General features: G+C 47.2%; 1 protein-coding gene across 2 annotated transcripts in view; it reads left to right on the top strand.

Moving 5' to 3' along the window:
• The window catches only part of TASOR2 (transcription activation suppressor family member 2), a 90,096-nt gene that overhangs the window by 13,343 nt on the left and 60,768 nt on the right, over window positions 1–15,985 (top strand). For both annotated transcript variants that reach the window (XM_075925098.1, XM_025183209.2), the window contains exon 2: window positions 9,064–9,209. In XM_075925098.1, coding sequence (XP_075781213.1) covers window positions 9,064–9,209 — 146 coding nt within the window. The remainder of the gene's footprint in view (window positions 1–9,063; window positions 9,210–15,985) is intronic.

A 15,985-nucleotide genomic window follows, 5' to 3' on the forward strand; every position in this document is an offset into this window, starting at 1 on the left:
GTTCCTCCCCCAGCCCTACACACCTATCTTCCCAACCCTTCTTCTAGATGTTTTTTTCTCCCTCCTCCTTATAACAACCTTTTTTGTACTTTAAAATGATCATTTTCTCTCTGTCTTTTCTTTTCCTGACTAATTTTTTCACTCTTCCCTCATAGCTCATGTTCCTTAGACCTTTAATCATTTTTTTTTGGTCTACATCTTTCCTGAAATATGGTACCCACAACTGGACACAATACTCCAGCTGACGTCTAATCAGTAGAGCTGAATTACTTTTTGTGCCTTGCTTATGACAATCCTGCTAATACATCCCAGAATGATGTTTGTTTGTCTGTTTTTTGGCAACAGTGTCTGAGGGTATGTCTAACTACATGGCTCTGTCGACGGAGCCGTGTAGATTTGTTTGTTTGGCAAAGGGAAATGAAGCTGCGATTTAAATAATCGCGGCTTCATTTAAATTTAAATGGCTGCCGCGCTGAGCCGACAAACAGCTGATCAGCTGTTTGTCGGCTCAGCGTGCTAGTCTGGACGCTCCCCTGCCGACATGAAAGCCCTTTATCGACCTCCCCGGTAAACCTCATCCTATGAGGCATAACAGGGAGGTCGATAAAGGACTTTCAGGTTGGCGCGGGAGCGTCCAGACTAGCGCACTGAGCCGACAAACAGCTGATCAGCTGTTTGTCGGCTCAGCGAGGCAGCCATTTAAATTTAAATGAAGCCGCAGTTATTTAAATCGTGGCTTCATTTCCCTTTGCCAATCAGCCTTATCTACATGGCTCCGTCGATGGAGCCATGTAGTTTAGACACACCCGTACTGTTGACTCATTTAGCATGTGGTCTACTATCTTCAGTTAGGTCCCTTTCTTCAGTTCTCCTTCCTAGACAGTCATTTCCCATTCTGTATGCGTGCAACTGATTGTTCCTTCCTAAGCAGACTACTATGCATTTGTCCTTATTGAATTTCAAACGTTTTACTTCAGGCCATTTCTGCAGTTTGTCCAGATCATTTTGAGTTTTAACTCTATCCTTCAAAGCGCTTCCAACCTCTCCTAGCTAGCTATCACTCACACATTTTATAATATAAACATATGTAGCCCCCAAGGAGAGGCACTCTGAGTTTGCCTTGGCTCCCCTTCCCTACCAGGGCCAGAGTCAGCCCGGCAACCCATAGGGAGTTAGATGCCCCTCCCAGGGAGTTCAGGAGGGGGAAGGAGAGGCCATTGTTGGGGGGAAGTCTGGAGCAAGCCAGGGCAAGGTCAGGACTGGCTATGTGGGAGCTAGTAAGCCCCAGGCCTGCATGCAGGGTTCCCCCTGAGAACTGGCCTCTAGGGACCTGAAGGCAGGATCCCCCAGCTGGGTTTTCTGTCTCCACTGGTGATTCCCAGTTTGTGGAGTTTGCTGGGAGGCTTTCCCAGCCAGGCTGAGTGGGCTCCAGCTCCCTGGGTGAGACGAGTCACCGCATGGTCAGCTCGGCTCTATCTGCGAGTTCAGGGCTGCTGCCTGCTGCGTGTCTGAATGCTGGGCTAGGCGGTTATAGTTTGAATTTTGGTGCAGTTGTGTGGCCTGCACCTTGAGCCCTGCACCCCTTTGCGGTGAGGGGAAATTCTGGGACCGAAGCAGCCTGATTCCTGCCTGAAGAGGATCCCTGCAAGAAGAGAGCAGCCCCTTTGCAGAGACTGAGTCATCTCTCAACCTGAGGCTCATTCATGGAGTGTGTGAGTGCACCAATTTTTAGTTAGGCAGGGAATTTGTTTGGGGATTTTATTATCTGAAGCATATTAACCCTGTGGAGGGATGTACTGCCTTCTCCCATGTGTGAGTCCTTTGGGCTGTACTGGACCTAGTCAGCCCCACTGCTAAACCACTGCAGAGAAGGATTTTGTGGTCAACAGTCATCAAGGGCCTCAACAAAGTACGTGTACCAACAGGACACTGATCTTACAGTTGCTGGGTACCGGTGACCCTAAAAATAGTGTTTTACCCTGTTCTGTTATATTTGTCTCCTGTTTAATATAATTGTGTTTATTATAGTGTATGTGTTTGTGCTATTTTCTGGGAGTCTCCAACTATCTGGCAAATACGTGGGGATTACCCTGGGCTAGAATTTTCCTCCCAAGCTGCTCTGGTGACCCTGCCAGGAAGGAGTGAGGGGGGTGGCAAATAAATCCATCAGAAAAAATAAAGTTGAGTGGGTGGCGGGATCCAGAAGAACCCAGACCTATCCATCAAAACCTGTAAGGAGATTGGCTTTAAAGAAGGTAACCAAGTGGAGAGGGACGCGCTACACATATCTGATCCCTGAGACACCTCACTTGATATACCCTTCCAGCTTGACTATGAACTGCTAAAAACGATTCCCTGGGAACGGTTTCCTAATCAACTATTCATCCATCTTATCGTAGCTCCATCTAGGTTGTATTTCCCTAGTTTGTTTATGAGGTGGTCATGTGAGACGATATCAAAAACCTTTCTAAACTCATGATTTATCACCTCTACCACTTTTCTCCACAAGGCTTGTTACCCCTATCAAAGAAAACTATTAGCCCTGATCTACACTGGGGAATTATTTTGAAATAACTCCCCTTATTTTGAAATAACAAGTGGAGCGTCCACATTAACAGGCCCGTTATTTCAAAATTATTAATTTGAAATAATAACTCCTGCTTTCCAGGAGCAATAACTCTTATTTCGACATAGTTATTTTGAAATAGCTGTAATGTAGAAACTCCACGGCTGCTATTTCGAAATAACTACTCCCCAAAGTCAAAGTAATCACTCCCCAGTGCTTCCTACGGGTCTAAGTCAAGATAGTGCATCCACATTAAGGGAGCCTGCCTCGGACTAATTTTGAGGCTTCCCGGTATTGTGAACATGCTATTTGGAAATTATTATTTTGGGAATTATTATTTCGAAATAAATTATTTAGAAATAATTTCCTAGTGTAGACATGCCCTTAAGTTGGTTGACACAATTCGCTCTTGGCAAATCTGTGCTGATTGTCACTTACCACCTTATTGTCTTCGAGGTTTCTGCAAATTGATTGCTTAATTATTTGCTCCATTATCTTTCCAGGTACTGAGTTAAGCTGATTGGTCTGTAATAGCCCGGGTTGCTTTGTTGACACTATATTTGCCCCTTTCCAGTTTTCTGGAATCTCTCCTGTCTTCCATGACGTTCCAAAGATAATCGCTAATGGCTCAGATATCTCCTCAATCAGCTCCTAGGATGTATTTCATCAGGCCATGGTGATGACTTGAAGACATCTAGCTTGTCTAAGTAATTTTTACCATGTTCTTTCCATATTTTAGCTTCTGATCCTATCACATTTTCACTGGCATTTGTTAGCCTTTTTGGTAAAAACTGAAAGAAAAAAGTAATTAAGCACTTCTGCCATTTCCACATTTTCTGTTTATTGTTTTTCCCATCTCCTTGAGTCATGGGCCTACGCTGTGTTTGGCCTTCCTCTTGCTTCTGATGTATTTGTAGAATGTTTTCTTGTTACTCTTTTTGTCTCTAGCTAGTTCAAGCTTGTTTTGTGCCTGGGCCCCATTAAAATCACGGGGATTACCTGTGTTGCGTAAAGTGACTCACAAGCGTAAGTACTTGCAGGTTTGGGTGTTGGCTGAATTTCACTGGTGAAAGAAGACCCATCGCTGTAGAGGAATGGAAGGGAAGAAAGCGTTAGTATTTCAGTTGAAACTGTTGAGGATTTTTATTTAGATAGAATATAATTACCTCATCTGATTTAAAGGAATAAGTCTGAGCTCCCTTGTTATCTTTTTAATATCTTCAAGAGGTGTGAGAGAAAACTATCAAGAAAGCAATATAAGGAGGGGGAGGAAAAAGAAAAAGAAAATATTCCTCTTCAGCATCATTAGGTTCAGTAAGAGAAAATACATTAATATGTTGCAGGTATTTTTCTTTAAACTGTTTATATTTTTCATCTTTGTGTGTTTAGGGAAAATACTTCTGTTTTTTTACATTTTTACTTCTACTTTTTCAATAATAATCCCAACAGAGTAATTAGTACAATATAGGACACATAAAAGGCAAACGTGAGCAGGGAAAAAAGAGGCATCTATCCCATTGGAAGATTAAAAGAGAAAAAGGCACTTTTGATGAATTAATTTTCATATTTGTATGCCTGGTTTCCATTCCTGTCTGTCCTCTAAATGCATGTATTACAACAGTTATTTAAATTTGGTTTTCTACTCATATAATTGCCTTTCCTTCATACCTTTCATTTAATCCCCACACATAACAAAGTTATCTCCCTTTTATTGTTGTAAATCATATGCCGCAGAAATGCAAAATCATATAACTCAGAGTTGATGAGCAACATGGCCTATGCTAAATAAATTAAAAACTTGTCAGTTTGGGAGTGCCGGGCTATTATTTTCCTTACATTAGATCTTATTAAGTAAGATGATGGGAGTTGAGGATTTAGGATTTAGGATTTAAAGAAGCAAAAAAGAAAAACCTTCAAGCACACATTTAAAAAAATGAGACCATACACGTGAAAAATGTAGTATGACAAAGATTAATGATCTCTTAGGGTATGTCTACACTACAGCACTAATTCGAACTAACTTAATTCAAATTAGTTAATTCGAACTAAGCTAATTCGAACTAGTGCATCTAGACCTAAAAACTAGTTCGAATTAGCATTTTGATAATTCGAACTAGCATGTCCACATTGAGTGGACTCTGAACCGAAGTTAAGGCTGGCCGGAAGCAGTGCCAGCAGGGCATCAGATTAGGACTTAGAGCATGGAGCTGCTGTCTCAGGCTAGCCGAGGGTTGTGCTTAAAGGGACCCGACCCCCACCCCGGACAGACAGTTCTCAGGGGTTACCCGCTCGCTTGTCTAACTCGATGAGGGAAAGCAAAGCAGTCCTGGCTTGGAGTGCCCTGAATGCCCACACTTGGCACATCACAGCACTCGCCCATCAGCCCAGCTGCACTTGCCGCAGGCTGCCATCCGGAGGGGGTCAATCAGGGGGCTGCAGGAGAGCTTCCACCCCGAGGAGCCCGCAGAGCCACCCCAGTCCTTCCCATCGGGTCTCGTGCCCCATTCCTCCCTCACCTCCTTCCACTTACCCCTCCCTAGCCCCCCTTCCTGATGTACAAAATAAAGGACACGTGTGTTCAAAAATGAAATCTGTCTTTATTGAACAAAACTCAGGGAGACTGGGGAAAGGAGGTGGGAGAGGGGAAGAGAGAGGGTGGGAGAGGGGAGGGCAACTAAAATGATCAGGGGTTTGGAACAGGTCCCATATGAAGAGAGGCTAAAGAGACTGGGACTACTCAGCTTAGGAAAGAGGAGACTGAGGGGGGATATGATAGAGGTCTATAAAAGCATGAGTGGTGTGGAGAGGGTGCATAAAGAAAAGTTCTTCATTAGTTCCCATAATAGAAGGACTAGAGGACACCAAATGAAATGAATGGGTAGCAGGCTTCAAACTAATAACAGAAAGTTGTTCTTCACAAAGCAAATAGTCAACCTGTGGAACTCCTTGCTGCAGGAGGCTGTGAAGGCTAGAACTAAAACAGTTTAAAGAGAAGTTAGATCAATTCATGGAGGCTGGGTCCATGGAGTGGTATTAGCCAGAGGATAGAAATGGTGTCCCTGGCCTCTGTTTTGGAAGGCTGGAGATGGATGGCACGAGACAAATGGCTTGGTCATTGTCTTCGGTCCATCCCCTCTGGGGTAGTTGGTGTTGGCCGCTGTCGGCAGACAGGCTGCTGGGCTAGATGGACCTTTGGTCTGACCCAGTACGACCGTTCTAAGCTCAAGGCTCAGGGTCGGGGGGGTCTCACTGGACCGCCTTGATTTTCATGCAGACCTGCTTCTGGGTAGCCAGGCTGGCAGCTATGCTGCCCTACACGGCCACTTTCCTGTGCCTAGTGCGTTGGTTGTGGATGAGGTCCACGATCTCCGCACTAGACCAGGCGGGCGCCTGCCTCTTGCGGCCCCAGGCAGGCTCCTGGGAGCCGCCAACCTGATCCCGGGAAGAGGCGGAGGGCTGGGTGGCAGCGGGTGGCTGGCTCGTGCCATGCCAGGTGCAGGGTCTGCTGGCTGGGTGCTGGCAGGCTTGCACCTGGCATGGGCACCGTAGCCAGACTGTTCCCCTTTAAGGGGGCCGGGGCTGGGAGGGGGGCAGACGAGTTTCCCTGGTGGTGCCCAGAGTGGCCACTAGGGCAAGCTGGGGAGGGCTAGCCTCCAACTAGTTTGAATTAAGTGGCTACACAGCTCCTTAATTCGAAATACTGAATTCGAACTAGGCATTAGTCCTTGTAGAATGAGGTTTACCTAATTCGAATGAAGTGCTCCGCTAGTTCGAATTAAGTTCGGTTTGTATGTGTAGCGCCTATCAAAGTTAATTCGAACAGTTGTTAGTTCGAATTAACTTTGTAGTGTAGACATACCCTTACTTGGCCAGAGCTAAGAGAAGGTACAACTTTTCATGTAAGATGCAAAAATGAGATTCTGAACTCCTTGTATTTACAGATTGCCTGGTATCTTTCTTATGGACAGGAAGGCCCAGGGGTTTGGGTGGTATCCTCGCTGGGTGCAAAACACCACTATGCAAAGAAAAATTACTCCCACAACAGCATTGGGAGGTTCCATAGATATTGTGTGTCAGCGACTTCCTGCACATGTTCTGGTCTAAGTTCACAAGTTACAAAAACACACCTTTTCTAATTTGTCCACACTGCAAACGAAACCTGTGAGCGGAAGCTTCCGGCTTGGAATACATTTTTGTAAAGTCTAAGAACCTTTATTCAGGATTTCCTGTTTCCTGTGAATGGATTTTAGCAACTATCGCTCTAGAGTAGGGATGTTAGAAATTGTTTATTTTAGTAATAGTGCAACCGCAACAATTCTTATACAGAGGGCATCGAATAACTGTGTCAGAGGCAGCAGCGCGAGGTAGCAGGCGGGAGCCAGTCTGTGAGGGGACCCCATTTAAAAATTGGCTCTCCACACAGACCAGCTTGCACCTGCCACCCCGTGCCGCTGCCTCTGTATCAGAGGCAGCAACGCAGGGCAGCACGTGGCTTTCCTATGTGCATCTTCATTTAAAACTCGGACCTGAGGGCTGGGACTGAGCCCGCCTGCCAGTCCAAGTTTTAAATGCAGAGCACGGTGGGTGAGAGGGATTGTTGTGGTTAACTGGGACTGTTAACTGCTAAGCAATCGCTTTTTGGTAAAACGGTTACCCGGCTAGCCGCAAACATCCCAACTCTAACATACACCCTCCCCCCCTCCATTGACTATTTTTACACAGTTTGTAAAGTTTGGGATCTGTTATGGCATGAATCACCTGTTGCTGGTGCTATAAATGGGTTTGCAAGTCCAGTAGACTTCTGATAATCCGGCACTCTTGGGACTCAGGGGGTGCCGGTTTATCGGATATGCTGGAGTATGGGGAGGTACTCCGGTGGGGTGCTGTGACAGGTCTTCCAGGACCTGCACTGCGTGGGTGAGGGGTCAGCGGGAATGGCGCGAGGAGGGGCGAACTCTTCGCCGTGTTGCAGGGAGGCGGTGGAAGCCCTGCGCAGCCGGCTTGCAAGCAGCGGCGACAGAGAGGGGGCAAGAGGCAGGCAGCTGTGTAAGGCGGGTGGGGGTGGGGGAGTCAGCGGGGAACACTGCCTGCCTCTCGCTCCCTCTCCGTCGCTGCCATTTGCAAGCCGGCTGCGCAGGGCTTCCACGGCCACCCCACAACACGGCGAAGTGTTCGCCCCTCGCTGCGCCGTCCCCCGCCGACGCCCCCCGTTTGCCCGCCCACCTTAAACAGCTGCCTGCCTCTCTCCCTCTCCGCTGCTGCCTCTGGTCAGCTCCAATTGTCCGGCTGGCTGGAGCACTTCCGGGTTCTAGTTGGTGCTGGACTATCAGGAGTGCCGGACCACTGGATGCCAGACAACTGGAGTTTTACTGTACTTTTTTCTTAGCATGTGAATAGTATACAGTCGGAAGAGATACTGTAGGGCACAACAGCCATGGCTCTCTGGGTGGCCAGGCAGGATCTTCTTGAGGGCTGGTGTTGGGCGGGGCAGGTTTGGGTGGGGCTTGATGGGGGGGAGAAAGGAGGTTGTGGAAGGGGCGTGGTCTCAAAGAAGGGGTGTGGCTTCAGGTGGGAGGGGCGAGGCTTGGACTTCCCTTCACCATTTGGGCCTTCATCCACCATGCATGGGAATGATGAACTCAGTAGTTATTAATGAAGCTAGAAGAGACCAGTCAACTTCCAGTAGTTTAAACTGCAGCTATAAAGTATTTTACAGGCGACCCCCGCACTTACGACCTAATCGGTTCCTGGAGAACCATCGTAAGTCGAGCCCTTGTAAGTCGAACCCTTATTTCCCATAGGCGCAATGTTCTAAATGGCAGTTCCGTTCCTGGCAATCCATTTCATACCCTAAAAATACCAAAATTGACTATGGAAATGGAGGAAAACTAAACTACATAGTTCAAATAATGCACGAAAATAACTAAAAAGTGAAGACTGATGTAGTGGAGATGCGTGCAGTTCAAGCAGCAGCTGCAGACCGGCGAGTCTGGCTGACTTTGTACATTTCCTGTTTTGGGATGATGCGTGGAGTCTGCGTCGTAAACCATCATAAATGCAAGCTGCGGATGTAAATAGGGGGGTTTTAGGAGCTATCTCGCATGAAAAAAATGATTGTAAATGCAGGGGGTTGTACGTTGGGTGGTTGTAAGTTGAGGGTTGCCTGTAGGCTGCGTGAATTTGGCAATAGTTGCTATCTACCAAGCGACTTTCCACTTCAAATAGAAACTCTGGAGAGATTGAAATACACTAAGTGAGTCCTACATGTGGGTTGCATGCGCCAGGCAATTAGGTGAGTCCTCTCTTCTCTAGGCCCCCAGATTTATTTTGCTTTTTATTTAAATTGCAATTTAATGTCAGGATGTGTTGAATTACCCAGAAGTTAATGCTGGTTATTTTGCTCAGCTGCTACCAACATCGGAAGAGACCTTTGTGGCAATTGGTGTCCTCACGCTGTCTTGGTCAATATTTTCACGCCTTTGTTTCTTTCCTTGCAGCTTTTCACCAAGTGCCAGCGGACTCAAGCTCCCTTTACCAGACAGTTGTTTCCGTGCTGCGTAACTCGTATTTGGACGCCGCGTCTCGGAATGGCTTTCAGTACAGTCGAGTGACTTTGGTGAAGAATGATCTCTTTTTAAACGAGGTAAGTCTCGTCAGCAAGGAAGTTAGCTAGAGGTTTTGAAGAGGATGGAATTCCTTCCGGACTTTCCAGGGTTCCGCTGGATTCCTTTGTGAGTTTTTTTGGCCTGCCATTTGTGGCAGATGTTTGATTCTTTGGTTTCCAGAGTTCAGTTAATCTGTTTGTCTTCTTGTGACCTTTGCCCAGTTTACGATTCGTGAATGAGCCGAGCATTTTCTTTCTTTTCTCCTCTTGACTCTTCTGTTCCCTGCCCCCCTTCTTCCTTTGACTGTGGAAGAAAGGCGACCGAGCCTTCTCTCCAAGTCCTGGGGGCCCTGCCTTCAGGGACCAGTTGAAATGCTAATGTAATGCTTGCAGCTTATGTTTTAGGGGCTTTTCCTGTGGAGTTGGGTTGCTTCATAGTTAAATCAGGATGTCTTTCCTTTTATTGCAGCCCTGGCCTAGGACATATGACAAGTCTCCCCTCCAGGGGAGACCAGGATAGCGCCAAAAACAACTTTAAAAAAACCAACAAGTAGTCCTCTGACACCTTAGAGACTAGCAAACATACACGTATAGTATCATAAGCACAAGCCACTTCTTCAGATGAGATGATCTCGAGTTGCTTCCTTAGCTCCTCCTGCAAACATGCCCGTACAAGTTGGAACCACATCACGCCCTTTCTACAGCAGGGTTGAAAGCATTTTAAAAATATGTACTTACCCAGGGCTTTCATATGCCGTCTTCTTTTGAAATACACCAAGTGCTGTGTACCGGGTTGTAGTCTTTGAACGCTGCAGATTACTCATTTTTCCAGGCCTTCACGAACCAGTGCTTCTCTTGTCATGAGCTAAAAGTGGAGCTGAAATCTTAATCTGTGTCAGTGCGTCAAAGACTTAGAAGGAGAAAGACCCTCCCCACATTACACCCAGAGTCTGGGGAGGAGGCAGCGTAGTAGACTGTGTACTCCAGCCAGATCTCTCCTCTCCTCCCACAAATACAAACACCCCCACTCCTCTGTTCCTAGAGGGAAGGTAAAAGATTGATGGGGATTTTTTGGCGGGTGGGGGGGCAAGGACTTCCCTACCACCCCATCTATAAAGCAACTGGTGTCGCACTATCCCTGGGCTATGTCTACACTTGTGGCTTCTTGCGGGAGAAATATGTAAATGAGGCCAAGCGTGGACTAGCGCCGAGCCTCATTTGCATACCTAATGAGCCGCCATTTTTGCAGAAGAGGCTCTTGCACCAGAAGGAGCTGTCTACACTGCCCCTTCTTGCGCAAGAAAAACCCTCTTGCGCAATGCCATTACGCCAGTTATTTTCAGGAATAACGGTGTTGCGCAAGAGGGGTTTTTTTTGCGCAAGAAGGGGCAGTGTAGACAGCTCCTTCTAGTGCAAGAGCCTCTTCTGCAAAAATGGCGGCTCATTAGGTATGCAAATGAGGCTCGGCGATATTCCACGCTTAGCCATCATTTACATATTTCTCCCGCAAGAAGCCACAAGTGTAGACATAGGCCAGGGATAATGCGACACCAGTTGCTTTATTGATGGGGTGGTAGGGAAGTCCTTGCCCCCCCACCCGCCAAAAAATCCCCATCAATCTTTTACCTTCCCTCTAGGAACAGGGGAGTGGGGGTGTTTGTATTTGTGGGAGGAGAGGAGAGATCTGGCTGGAGTAACACAGTCTACTACGCTGTCTCCTCCCCAGACTCTGGGTGTAATGTGGGGAGGGTCTTTCTCCTTCTAAGTTGGGGGGCACATCAATGAGGGTTTATTTTGTTCGTTTTTTTCCTTCTCTCTTATGTGTGGCCCCCGACTGATTTTTCTGTGGGCCAGCGGCTCCCAACCCAAAAAAGATTCCTATAGTGATGAGAGGGGTTTTCCATTGATGGCTTTAATCTCCTACTCCAAGAGGCCTCCTCTACACCTAAATCTTAAGTCAAACTAGCAACATGGCTCAGAGGAATGAAAAATTTCACGCTCTGTGTGACAGAGTTAGGTCAGCCTAACCCCCACTGAATAGGTGCAACGAGGTTGGCAGTAGAATTCTTTTGTCAACCTAAAAACGTATTTTGTAGTAATATTATTATTTATAGCACTGTAGCCAGGCAACCCCAGTCATGGAGAACTAAACTAGAAATGCATTCATTTGCCATTTAACAATAATTAGCAAACATCCCCCTTGGTTTTAAAATCAAGTCAAACTGAAGACCATCTGAAATGCGGGTGTTAAAGCATGATATTCAGCCTGCGGCTTTTTCTAACTTGCAGTCTCATCTTCCATATTTTCTCTCCTCCCACAAGTTTAAGGATATTTAATAAATCAGTGTGAAAAAATTAGCTCTCTACATGTTTGCTTTGGCTCTGGTTGCACCATTTTCTGTAGCGTGGAGCTGAGTTTCAGGCATCTGTGTTGGAGTTATCCAAGTAGTAAATCACTGGAAAAAGGAAATTTGTATAAAATAAAGAGGTAATCAAGTAATCGATCCCCTGTCACCCATTTTCAGCCTCTTGAGAAGCAGAGGCTAGGGACACCATTGCTACCCATCCTGGCTAATAAGCAGGGCTCGACAAACAATGTAATCTACTCGCCCGGGGCGAGTAGATTACACCCTGGAAGAGCTGGCGCAGAGCGATCTGCACATGCGCAAAGCGCAGAACCGCGCGGCTGGCGAGCGGGGCTCGCTGCCGCTCGGCGAGCCCTGCTAATAAGAATTGATGGACCTAACCTCCATGAATTTATCTAGTTCTTTTTTGAACCCCGTTAAAGTCCTGGTCTTCACAACATCCTCTGTCAAGGAGTTCCACAAGTTGCCAAGTATGTACGAAGGGCTGTACTACTGACACTGAAGTGAGCATTGTTCTGATACAATTACCCACGCTAGGTGGATCTAAGCTCACCTGGTTGGCTAGCCTGTGCTGTGCAGACCTGCCCTAGGAGTGTCATATTTAACATGTGGTACCTTCTGTGCAAAGGACAAAGACTTTCACCCTCTGTGATATTCCCCCTCTTGGGCTAAATCTATTGGGCTATCGCATGGCTGTCCACAGGAAGAGGTGGACATAAGAATATAAAAATGGCCATATAGGGTCAGATCAAAGATCCAACTAGCCCAGTATCCTATCTGCTGACAGTGGCCAATGCCAGATGCCCCAGAGGGAACAGAATCATCAAGTGATCCATCTCCGGTCACCCATTCTCAGCTTCTGGCAAACAGAGGCTAGGAACGCCGCTCCTACCCATCCTGGCTAATAGCCATTGATGGACCTACCCTCCATGAATTTATCTAGCTCTTTTTTGAACCCTGTTAATGTTCTGGTCTTCACAACATCCTCTGGCAAGGAGTTCCACAGGTTGTGCATTGCATGAAGAAAAACTTCCTTTTGATGGTTATAAACCTGCTATCTATTAATTTCATTTGGTGACCTCTAGTTCTTAGGTTATGGGAAAAGTAAATAAATTTTCCTTATTCACTTTTTCCACACCAGTCATGATTTTATAGACCTCTATCATATTTCCCCCTACCCTCCTCTTTTTTAAGCTGAAAAGTGCCAGTGTTTTTAATCTTTCTTCATATGGCACCTGTTCCAAATCTCTAATAATTTTTGTTGCCCTTTTCTGAACCTTTTCCAATGCCAAGATATATTTTTTAAGATAAGGCAGCCACGTCTGTACACAGTATTCAAGATGTGGGCATACCATCGAGTTATATAGAAGCAATTAGATATTCTCTGTCTTATTCTCAATCCCTTTTTAAATGATTCCTAACATTCTGTTTGCTTTTTTGACTGACGCTGCACACTGAGCGGATGTTTTCAGAGAACTCTCCACAATGAGTCGAAGCAGGACCGGCTCAAGCCATTCCTGCGCCCCAGGCAGCGGGCGCGCAACGCATGCACGGCCCCGCCCCCGGCGCGCTGCGCACCTTACAGCTGCCATCAGGCCCCCCCCCCCCATAGGTTGGTGCCCCGGGCAGCTGCCTGGCTAGTCCCTCTCCCCCCCCCCCCCCCGTATCTGGCCCTGACTCCAAGGACTCTCTCTTGAGTAATTATAGCTAAATTAGTCCCCAGCATTTTGTATGTGTACTTGGGATGATGTTTTCCAATGTGCATCACTTTGCATTTATCAACATCAAAATTCATCTGCCATTTTGTTGCCTACTCACCTAGTTTTGTGAGATCCTTTTGAAGCTCTCGACAAATATTCTCCCCTGCTTTCTGCTGGGAACTAAGAACATTTCCATCAAACCATTCATTCAGATTTGGTTTTAGCCCAGATGCCGTTGAAGAAATCCAGCCAAATTAAAGAACATAACATAAGAACAGCTATACTGGGTCAGACCAATAATCCATCCAGCCCAGTATCCTGTCCGCCGATAGTGGCCAAACCATATTCCCCAGAGGGAGGGATCACAACAGGGAATCCTCATCTGATCCTTCCCCTCTCACCCACCTCCAGACACCTAGAGACACCATTCCTATCCATCCTGGCTAATAGCCAGGGCTTGACAAATATGTAATCTACTCAGCTGTGGCGAGTAGATTACAACCCAGAAGAGCTGATGCAGAGTGATCTGTGCATGCGCAGAACCGCGCAAAACTGCGCGGCTGACGAGCGGGGCTCACCGCCGCTTGGCGAGCCCTGCTAATAGCCATTGATGGACCTAACCTCCATGAATCGATCTAGCACTTTTTTGAACCCTGTTAAAGTCCTAGCCTTCACCACATCTTCTGGCAAGGAGTTCCACAGGTTGACTGTGCGATGCCATGCAGTTTTCCTTGTTTTCTAATGGTAGGAGTACTGTGTAGACTGGACATCAGAGTTTTAGCTAGACTGTCACCTAAACCTTCTCCGAGAATAATAACCAGATGGCATAGTGGTAAAAACAAATGTTCCTGGCCTCCTGCTACTGATACCACAGCAGCGGGAAACTGTTGGTGTTGGAGGCATAGCTACTCTTGTCTTTGAGTGCTAATGAGTGGGATAGATCAGCTGGCCTGCTGTGTGATTCATTGATGATGGCAAGTCCAGGTAGCAAGTCAGGGAAGACCAGCCTCAGAACCTTCACATCATTCATAGAAAGGGGGGCTAGAATGAAGAATTCCATTTTTGTGGACATGGCAAAATGTTTAAACTTAAGCAGGTCAAGTTTGAATTTGCCCACCACTTGAAATGTATTTTATGCCTTCGAAAGACATGTTTAGAGCAGAGGCGTGGAAGCCACGAGTCCTGGGTTAGCCCCCATTGTCACCGTGCCTCAGTTTCCCCTTCTGCGACATGGACAGAGCAAGTGTCAACATCACATGGAAATTTCAAGGGATAAAATGTACCACTGCATTTTTTTTTTAAAGGCCTCAAATATTTAAAAGACTGTGTGTGGAGAGAAGAACCCACTGCACAGATACATTGCTGCTGCGTCTTGCTCCCATGCTCAGGGCCTAGCTTATCATATTTGGGCTCGGGATGGAATTTTCCACTGGGTCCGACTGGCAGAAATCCAGGGATTGCTTTGCCTTCCTCTGCAGCATAGTGCCTGGGGGTATGTCTACACTACAAAGTTAATTCGAACTAACAGACGTTAGTTCGAATTAACTTCAATAGGCGCTACACATACAAACCGCTAGATCGAACTTAATTCGAACTAGCGGAGCGCTTAATTCGAACTAGGTAAACCTCATTCTACGAGGACTAAGCCTAGTTCGAATTAACTAGTTCGAATTAAGGGCTGTGTAGCCACTTAATTCGAACTAGTGGGAGGCTAGCCCTCCCCAGCTTTCCCTGGTGGCCACTCTGGGCACCACCAGGGAAACTCGTCTGCCCCCCTCCCGGCCTCGGAGCCCTTAAAGGGGCACGGGCTGGCTACGGTGCCCGTGCCAGGTGCAAGCCTGCCAGCACCCAGCCAGCAGACATTGCACCTGGCACGGCTCGAGCCAGCCACCTACTGCCACCCAGCCCTCCGCCTCTTCCTGGGACCAGGCTGGCGGCTCCCGGGAGCCTGCCCAGGTCCGCAAGAGGCGGGCACCCGCCTGGCCTAGTGCGGACATCGTGGACCTCATCCACAACCTCCGCACTAGGCACAGGAAAGTAGCCGTCTAGGGCAGGATAGCTGCCAGCCTGGCCACCCAGGAGCAGGTTTGCATGAAAATCAGGGTGGTCCAGTGAGACCTCCCGACCCTGAGCCCTGAGCTTAGAATGTCCGTACTGGGTCAGACCAAAGGTCCATCTAGCCCAGTAGCCTGTCTGCCGACAGCGGCCAACACTAGGGACCCTGGAGGAGATGGACCAAAACAATGACCCAGCCATTTGTCTCGTGCCATCCATCTCCAGCCTTCCACAAACAGAGGCCAGGGACACCATTTCTACCCCCTGGCTAATAGCACTCCATGGACCCAACCTCCATGAATTGATCTAACTTCTCTTTAAACTCTGTTCTAGTTCTAGCCTTCACAGCCTCCTGCAGCAAGGAGTTCCACAGGTTGACTCTTTGCTTTGTGAAGAACAACTTTCTGTTATTAGTTTGAAGCCTGCTACCCATTCATTTCATTTGGTGTCCTCGGTTCAGGGTCCACTCAATGTGGACATGCTAATTCGAACTGTTTTTTAGGTCTAGATGGCACTAGTTCGAATTAGCTTAGTTCGAATTAACGAATTCGAATTAAGTTAGTTCGAATTAGCGCTGTCGTGTAGACATACCCTGGGTCACTTGCAGGTTTAAACTACAGGCTGAACCTTTCAAATCTGGGACTCTCTGGTCCGGACCCCGGATGTTGCTGGACCAAAGAGCCCCAGAGGTGAG

Source organism: Pelodiscus sinensis, chromosome 1 (genome assembly GCF_049634645.1).
Source record: "Pelodiscus sinensis isolate JC-2024 chromosome 1, ASM4963464v1, whole genome shotgun sequence".
NCBI classification, from domain to species: domain Eukaryota; kingdom Metazoa; phylum Chordata; order Testudines; family Trionychidae; genus Pelodiscus; species Pelodiscus sinensis.